The sequence below is a fragment of the Coregonus clupeaformis genome, chromosome 11 (assembly GCF_020615455.1).
Source record: "Coregonus clupeaformis isolate EN_2021a chromosome 11, ASM2061545v1, whole genome shotgun sequence".
NCBI lineage: Eukaryota > Metazoa > Chordata > Actinopteri > Salmoniformes > Salmonidae > Coregonus > Coregonus clupeaformis.
In genome coordinates this window covers 4,373,804-4,383,483 of record NC_059202.1, presented here as the reverse complement: position 1 = coordinate 4,383,483, position 9,680 = coordinate 4,373,804, and the positions used below count along the sequence as shown (strand labels likewise).

At 47.0% G+C, this 9,680-nt stretch overlaps 1 protein-coding gene across 1 annotated transcript in view; it reads left to right on the top strand.

Annotated features, from left to right (window-relative positions):
• The window catches only part of LOC121576974 (thromboxane-A synthase), a 111,540-nt gene that overhangs the window by 32,374 nt on the left and 69,486 nt on the right, over positions 1-9,680 (top strand). Inside the window, exon 4 of the mRNA XM_041890623.1 lies at positions 8,048-8,100. Coding sequence (XP_041746557.1) covers positions 8,048-8,100 — 53 coding nt within the window. The remainder of the gene's footprint in view (positions 1-8,047; positions 8,101-9,680) is intronic.

The window sequence follows — 9,680 nt, the reverse complement described above, 5'->3', positions numbered from 1 at the left end:
TCCCTCTCTGGCTTCCTCTCTCTTTGTCTCTCTCTCTGCTTCCTCTCTCTCTGTCTCTCTCTCTGGCTTTGTCTCTCTCTCTGGCTTCCTCTCTCTCTTTGTCTCTCTCTATGGCTTCCTCTCTCTCTCTCTGGCTTCCTCTCTCTCGCTCTCTCTCTCTGGCTTCCTCTCTCTGTCTCTCTCTCTGGCTTCCTCTCTCCCTTTGTCTCTCTCTCTGGCTTCCTCTCTCTCTGTCTCTCTCTCTTGCTTCCTCTCTCTCTTTTATCCCTCTTCTTCCTACTTTGCCTTTTTGTCTTATTCTGCCATCATTGACATAGAATTGGGAATGAATGCTCTGTAGGCTGGTGTCTCAAATATGCACTGACTGTTGCATGGTCTCTCTTCGATGAATATATCTGAGATACAGTGATTTAAGCTTTTAAAAGCTTGACTTAAGTAGAACCTAGTGCTCCGTAGCCTCTTACACAATAGCCAGTGCTCTTAGAGTGTCCTTCTCAGCTGAACTGCAGTGGCAGCCTGGCAGGCTAAGGGCTGAGGTGGTTAAGTATGCATGCAGCTCTGCCTTCAGTACCTTGCATAATTTCACTGTGTGTCTGGGGCTGGGCAGACTCCCCAGGTGAAGCAGGGGAGATGCTGAAGCTGCTGCTGCCATAGTGTGTGTGTGAGTGCTGAGACTCAGATCAGCAGACACAATCATCTGACCCACATCTGAAAGCCACACTCACAGCCAAACACAATAACAAGAAAGTGTGTTTCTTTGTATGTGTGTGTGTGTGTGTAAGTGTGTGTGTGTGTGTGTGTGTGTGTGTGTGTGTGTGTGATCATACGATATGTGGATGCATGCACGTTTGTGTTTCACTGGCGTGACATCCCTGTATCCAACACAGCCAGCACATATGATGTGCAAATTTAGTCCGTTTTCACCACGACACTGACTTCTGTACCAGTGCAAGTGACCCCCACACAGTCAGTGCCCAGCAGAAGCTCCAGGGGTGGCAGACCTGTCACCCAGAGTGCTAGCCCAGTGGAGAGAGAGCCAGGAGGGGGTGAGTCAGACAGACACAGGGCTGGGGCAGCTGGGTCTTTCTGGAGGAGCTCTGAGATGGGCTGGGCAGACAGGCTGACACGATATGTATTGCGATTCTCACGATTCTATATGTATTGCGATTCGATACTGTATGTCTGAGACAAGAGAGAGCATGAGAAAGCGAGTTTTGATTAGTCAGGGAAATAAAACTGCTGAAAACATGTTGGCTCACTATTTAAAAAGTCTAGTGGTTAAGAGCGTTGGGCCAGTAACCGAAAGGTCGCTTGTTCGAATCCCAGAGCAGACTAGGAGAAAAATCGATCAAGGCACTTAACCTTAATTGCTCCTGTAAGTCGCTCCGGATAAGAGCATCTGCTAAATGACTAAAATATAAATGTAAAAGATGGAGACCAAGATATAGGATGAAAAATAGCTAAAGCTATAGCTACAGTGCATTCGGAAAGTATTCAGATCCCTTGACTCTTTCCACATTTTGTTATGTTACATCCTTATTTTAAAATGTATTAAATAGTTGTTTTCCCTCATCAATCTACACACAATACCCCATAATGACAAAGCAAAAACAGGTTTTTAGAAATGTTTGCTAATTTGCTAAACTTAAATATTACATTTACATAAGTATTCAGACCCTTTACTCAGTACTTTACTGAAGCACCTTTGGCAGCGATTTGAGTCTTCTTGGGTATGAAGCTACAAGCTTGGCACACCTGTATTTGGGGAGTTTCTCCCATTCTTCTCTGCAGATCCTCTCAAGCTCTGTCAGGTTGGATGGGGAGTGTTGCTGCACAGCTATTTTCAGGTCATCGCCAGAGATGTTCGATCGGGTTCAAGTCCGGGCTCTGGCTGAGTTCCTGAGCGCTCTGGAGCAGGTTTTCATCAAGGATCTCTCTGTACTTTGCTCCATTCATCTTTGCCTCTATCCTGACTAGTCTCCCAGTCCCTGCCGCTGAAAAACATCCCCACAGCATGATGCTGCCACTACCATGCTTCACCGTAGGGATGGTGTCAGGTTTCCTCCAGATGTGACGCTTGGTATTCAGGCCAAAGAGTTCAATCTTGGTTTCATCAGACCAAATAATCTTGTTTCTCATGGTCTGAGAGTCCTTTAGGTGCCTTTTGGCAAACTCCAAGCGGGCTGTCATGTGCCTTTCACTGAGGAGTGGCTTACGTCTGGCCACTCTACCATAAAGGCCTGATTGGTGGAGTGCTGCAGAGATGGTTGTCCTTCTGGAAGGTTCTCCCATCTCGGGGAGAGGAACTCTAGAGCTCTGTCAGAGTGACCATCGGGTTCTTGGTCACCTCCCTGACCAAGGCCCTTCTCCCCTGATTGCTAAGTTTGTCCGGGCCTTTCCAAATCATGTCCAATCAATTGAATTTACCACAGGTGGACACCAAATCAAGTTGTAGAAACATCTCAAGGATTATCAATGGAAACCGTATGCACCTGAGCTCAATTAAGAGTCTCATGAATACTTATGTAAATAACGTATTTCTGTTTCTTAATTTTTATAAATTTGCAAATATTTCTAAAAACCTGTTTTCACTTTGTCATTGTGGGGTATTGTGTGTAGATGGCTGAGGAATTGTTTTTATTTAATCAATTTTAGAATAAGGATGTAACGTAACAAAATGTGGAAAAAGTCAAGGGGTCTGAATACTTTCCGTAGGCACTGTATAACGCAAACAGTAGCAACATTTATTTTATTTGTTTTACAAATCGATACCTGGAGTCAAATATCGATATAATATCGTCCTAAAATAATAGCGTAATATGTAACTGTATCGATTTTTCCCCCCATCACTAGCTGACACACAGGCTGACTGCTCCCCACCCCCACACTCCTCTGGTTGAGCTCTATCCCTGGCTGGCTGGCTGGCTGACAGGGTGACATGCAGGCTGACTGCTCCCCACCCCCACACTCCTCTGGTTGAGCTCTATCCCTGGCTGGCTGGCTAGCTGGCTGACAGGGTGACATGCAGGCTGACTGCTCCCCACCCCCACACTCCTCTGGTTGAGCTATATCCCTGGCTGGCTAGCTGGCTGACAGGGTGACATGGGTCCCCCCCACCCCCCACTCTATCCCTGGCTGGCTAGCTGGCTGACAGGGTGACACGCAGGCTGACTGCCCCCACCCCCACACTCCTCTGGTTGAGCTCTATCCCGTGGCTGGCTAGCTGGCTGACAGGGTGACACGCAGGCTGACTGCTCCCCACCACCCCACACTCCTCTGGTTGAGCTATATCCCTGGCTGGCTGGCTAGCTGGCTGACAGGGTGACATGCAGGCTGACTGCCCCCCACCCCCACACTCCTCTGGTTGAGCTCTATCCCTGGCTGGCTAGCTGGCTGACAGGGTGACACGCAGGCTGACTGCTCCCCACCCCCACACTCCTCTGGTTGAGCTCTATCCCTGGCTGGCTGGCTAGCTGGCTGACAGGGTGACACGCAGGCTGACTGCTCCCCACCCCCACACTCCTCTGGTTGAGCTCTATCCCTGGCTGGCTGGCTAGCTGGCTGACAGGGTGACACGCAGGCTGACTGCCCCCCACCCCCACACTCCTCTGGTTGAGCTCTATCCCTGGCTGGCTGGCTAGCTGGCTGACAGGGTGACATGCAGGCTGACTGCTCCCCACCCCCACACTCCTCTGGTTGAGCTCTATCCCTGGCTGGCTAGCTGGCTGACAGGGTGACACGCAGGCTGACTGCTCCCCACCCCCACACTCCTCTGGTTGAGCTCTATCCCTGGCTGGCTGGCTAGCTGGCTGACAGGGTGACACGCAGGCTGACTGCCCCCTAGCACTCTGCTTGAGCTCTATCTCTATCTGGCTGACTGGCTTGCTGGCTGGCTGGTTGATCCTTTCTGATACCCAAGCCACAGATATAGAGGTTCACCCACCACCACCCCCATGTGCCCCGCTGCAAAGATGGCATCTCCTCACCCTCTCTGGCCCCTCAACACACAACACAGTACAACAGTACATTAGCCAGCGAAAGAGAGCTAGTATTACCGGGCCTAGCTTACAAGAGATTGAGAGCTCTGAGAGCTAAACCCCCACAGATTTAATGGCATGGTCCAGCCTCTTCCCTGGCCAACATCTCTCCATGACTCCCAAGGTCAGGCTAAAGCAGAGGACACTGCGGTGCAGACTCTCTGAATGGAACTACAAAGTGGGGCAGAGTCATTAGTGGGCATAGTGAATAGATAGAGAGAGGAATGTCTATCTCTCCCTAGACCAAAGGTCTGTCCGAAATGGCACCAATTCCCTACAAGAGCCATGGTCATAAGTAGTGCACTATATAGGGAATAGGGTTTGAGATGTAACCCAAGGCCTTGCTGCTGTGTTCCCAAACACAAATGGACGTGTTTAATCCAGCAGCAGTAGTAAGAGGAATTTGGATAGGACAAACTTCCAAAGGTTATGTGTTGCGTTGTCGAGTCAAGACTGCACACTATTGATTGGCTCCGCCAGTGATGAATCCTCAAGTAAGAGTTGTCTGTGGCAGGAGCTGTGGGGGAGTCTGTCCTGCGCATGCTTGACACACACACACAGTATCCTGGACTTGATGAAGTCTGCCTCTGTTGGTGACCGGCTCCTCTCCGGCTCTGCTCGGTTCGGCTTTGTGGTTCGAACATTAAGCAGCACTGTGTGTCCGGTATTGCTATGCAACGGTCTCGGCAGTAATAAAAAGACTGGGGGAGAGAGAGATGGAGAGGGAGGGACTGTGAAGAAGGAGAGGAAAAGAGAGTGGTAGAGAGAGAGAGAGAGAGAGAGATGAATGGAGACAGTTTGGACTGGTGCAGTGTGTAGCACCACGAAGGGGGCACTGTCGGGCACACCCCAGTGCTCTGTACCCACCACCCCTCCATGGGGGCCCAGACTGCAGGAATGCCAGGGCTGTAGCCATCCCAGGGCCCTGGAGGGGAGAGGGGGGTAGACCAGCCAGGGCACTCTGCCAAACGGTGTCTGCCTGGTGCTTAATTAACTCTAAAGCAGGCAAACTGTGGGCCACTCTCGCCTTGCATATCAACGAGCCCAGAGCTTTCTATAAGCACCTTAACGAGACAAGTTCCCCTTTGTGAGCCAACGGACCACTATTCAGTTCAGCCAGAAGGGTTGAGGAGGATTGAGGAGCCCTCTCTCTGTCTGTCTTTCATATGATCTACGTGTAGAGGTTTTCTTCGTAAACATGAAGACTGAATGAATGCCCACCACAGCTTTTTTTCTATGTAGAGATGCAAGCCTCTTTGAGACTCCCCTATTGTTCTCGGTCTGTGGTTTGCCTCCAAAGGGCGGGTGAAGGGGGTTAGGGGGGCAGGGGGGCAATCAGGCTATTCAAGCCTGGTTCTTCTCTGATTCTATTGCCTCGCAGAAAGACAGAGAAAGAGTTGAGACAGAAAGGCAGTTTTAGCGTATGTGTTCTTGGTCATGAATGTAAGACATTTCTTTCATATGGTGCTCATACATTCCAATACCCTGATCCACTGAATACTGAGGGAAATGTATCCTAATCATTTTTGACTGGTTTCCAGTGCTACTCCTAACTCCTGCAGACATGCACGGCACATGAGTACATTGTTCACGCTTATATTCTTATGCCATCTATGAGAAGGTCAAGCAATGAAACCCTTTCTGTAGACAAGCTTTCTCAAAGCTCCGTTCACCAACCCTCCACCAGCCCTGTCTCTGCTCTGCAATGACATCTAGTGGCAGGACAATGGAGTCATCATGAGCAATACACTCAACCTGCACTAGTCAGACTGCAGAATCAGTTAGAGTATCAGGGCTCTGTCTAAGGTTTTTACCAACTCTAATCATAATCGTAGTCTCTTGAATGTGGGTAAAACTCCTGTGAAAGAGTCTTGAGCTGGGTTCTACTGTATATGAACACTCCGGCCGTCTGAGCACCCATGGAGGGGTGGAGTATCCAGCTTGGATCCAGAGTATGGATCGTAGACAGGGGAATAACACTGTGTGTGCCTGCAGATAGTACAATTTATTTAGTAGTCCACGTGACACCATATCCCTGGCTCTAAAGCTTAACTCTCTCCACAGTGATATTGTTACTTGTCAGGCGTAGTGTGTGGATGACAGGTGACGCGGCACAGATGTCCGCTCTGATGCATTCTGCTGAGATCACTGTGTGATGAGAGGAGAGGATAGCAGGCCTGCCTGGGTTATTAGATTTGTGCGAGCGCGTGTGTGTGTGTGTGTGTGTACGGGCGTGTGTTGGGGCCTATTGTATATTTCATCAGGCCCATCAATCCCCTGGCTAACGGCTCCACTGTCTGTCACGCAGGGACTCCTTCACAGCCAGGCTAGCCATCACAAAGAAACCTTTATCCCCTCAGAGGACAGGAGGCTGCAGCACATACGACACGTGCCGAGAGTAACATACATATAGTGCACAGACATGGAGGCAGTAAGTATACATACTGCAGTAGACAAAGACTTAACAAACACCTTAGCACACACACACGCCAGGGTCAAACCATTGGTCCACATGTGAATACAGATTCATGACTGCAGGGAATCTCTTATAGGGATGAGTATGCTGAAGTAGACAAGTATTCTGTTTTTGGGATTCTTTGATAAAACATCAAATAAATTTGTAGCTCTCCAGTAAGCTTTTAGTACAATACTGGCAGTATATTGTATACAAATATGCAAATGAGGCCGAGACCCCATACTGAGAACAAAATAATGACGTGTTTGCCTTCTCACTCCCTCACCCTTAGTTCTGGTGCCGATTTAAGAAAGTATCCCCACAACACGTTTTCCAACAGCTCAACATCCGACTGGTTGGGTCATTTTAATTCATAACAAATAAGACAGGGCTCCTACAGTGGGACAAACAAACATCTGTACTGGGCCCATATTCATAAAGTGAATCAGAGTGCTGATCTAGGATCAGGTTCCCTCTGTCTACACAATCTTATTCATTATGATCTAAAAGGCTACAATTATTAAGTGTGGTTGAATTAAGTGTGCCTTTTAAGGCCGCCGCTCCATAGATTACCATAGACCTACCATAGATTACCATAGACCTACCATAGATTACCATAGACCTACCATAGATTCATTCCACAGATCGATGTGAAAGGAAGTGAATGCTCTTAGTCTAAAGTCACAGTGGCTGATTTGTTGTATAATAGAGCTGTGATGAGTTCAGCTCTCTCTCACACACACACACACAAACACACACACAAACACACACACACACACCTTTTTGTTTTACTGTCCTTGTGGGAACCAAACAATTGATTCCCATTCAAAATCCTATTTTCCCTAACCCTAACTTTTAACCTAACCCTAACCTTAACCTTAAACCCAAACCTCTAACCCTAACCATCATTGTAACCCTAACCCCTAAGCGTTTTTCCCTGTGGGGACCGGTGAAATGTCCCCACAAGGATAGTTAAACCCAAAAAACACACACACAGGCCTTGAGACAGGAACTGTTTGAGCAGATCAATACTGAAGATCAATGCACAGCAGAACTGAAACCTTCGTCATCACAACTCCTTCTTTCAGTCAGTCTGTCAAGCTTTTTTTTTTGTTCTATAGAAGATTGCGAACAAGTCAACTGGAAGCTTTTTCAGCAAACACACACACACTTTGCAATTCAAGTACCTTGTAGAGATGGTCAGGGATCGTCGTTCAGGGTACTGTTCTAGCCCTTTATTAAGTTGTCAGTCATGTGCCACTGTTAGCTCAGCCTCTGACACAGTAATGTAAAAGAGTCTTGGGTTGTTAAGACGTGTCAGACAAATCAATGCAGCTGTCGCCTTTGTACTGCTAGGGTTTTTCTTGTGGCGGCTGTGAAGTTTACACTAGTAGCAAAGACAATGGACAGTGCTTATTTAGCAAATGTCAATCAACTACCAACAGGGAATCACAGCATTTCATTATAGCAGACAGAATGGATAGCATGTCACCAAAGCCTCTCATATAAAATCTCAGTTGGTTCCTTTCTAATTCTTTCTAATCTTTCTTTTCAGGGCTTTTTCGGTGTTCACACGGACCTGATTCACAAGTATGGGAGAGTATGTGGGTAAGTGACTGACTGACACTTCTCTGCATTTACGTCACACCAAACCAAAGTAATACAGGACACTCTTATTGACTTGTCCAGTGTCTAACATGTCCTCTGTTAGACATGTGTTAGAAGTATCAGTGAAGCTAGTGAAAAGCTAGGCTGGTTCCAGATTTGTTTGTGCTTGTCTTGCCAATCAATGATGTGACAATGACCGTAAGAATTGGTAAGACCGCACAAACTGATCTGGGACCAGGCTAGTGAAAAGCAACACTATAAGATTAAAAAGAAGCTTCTTGGAAGACGTATGCCAGTGCCACAAACTTAGATGTGCTGCTAGATTAGCTCTGGGTTGATTATACAGGCCTGCTTATGGAAGGCTGATTTCTTTCTTAAGAGCACATCAAAGGGAATAGACTACTTTCTCTTTCTCTGTATGTAAAAGGTTGGAGGAGTAGAGCGCGGGAAATTGGGTTCGCTATGGCTGGATTTCGTGCCAAGACAGGAAAAGCGAACTTAAGCCAGAATGCACGGATAGATGCCAAAAGACATTACTACAGCCTTCAGTAAGAGTAGTCTACTAGCTCGATACGTAGTTATTCCAGACGAAAGGGGAAAGAGGCTCATGGCACATTTATTGAACCAGTCGTCTCAGAACGCCCCCCTATCAACTAATCAAAGTAGAAAGCACTCAGTGCTAGAGCGAAATCTTTTAAAGTTTCTTAATTTTTTATATCAGACATAATACATAAAATACAGATCATATAAAGACATCTAATGGACAATCTACCAGAAAAAAATACAGCAGGACCATACAATGGCAGGTGAAACTACACCGTAACTATACAAACACATAAAATGGAATGATATGCATTTGTATAGTTACGATGTTGCGACTATAGCCACCAATTGGTCATGAAACACACTAACACACAGAGGAGCCTGCATAGCGACTAGTTGGTCTGAGTAGCCAGACCAGAGTGGTGATAATGTTACCCATGCAGGCTATGGAATGGAGCTCCCTTCCGGGCCAGATAACTAAACCATTACCCATCCAGTGTGACACATGGAGTGTTAAATTACCTTCTTTTAAAAGGGGGTCAGAGTCCCCCCTCTAATACTGCTGGACCATTACCCCGTACTATTTAAACCCTGCTACACCGGTAAATGTGGAGTAACATTAGCTTTGCGACTGGGGACAAGACTAGGGCAACATCTTCTGTAGCCTACCCTCCTTTCGTGTCATCCAGAGATCATGGCCTATGTTAAAATAAGTGCTGATCTAGGATCAGGTCGCCCCTGTCCATATAATCTTATTCATTATGATCTAAAAAGCAAAACTGATCCTTTATCAGCACTCCTACTCTGAGACTATTTGTTTTATGGGTCCAGGAGTTGTTTGTGAATCTGTTGAAAGCCCACTATACCATCAGTCCCTCAACCAAAAAGGCTGGCTTAGAAGTGTTGAGAGGAATTGTTGTAGTTAATATAACTATTTACAGCTGTTGTAGTAGTCTGGAGCCATTAGCAAGAGGAATCAACCCATATGCTGCAGCTTGAACATTTAGAGCAAGGCAATAGGCATAACTTTCAGCTTC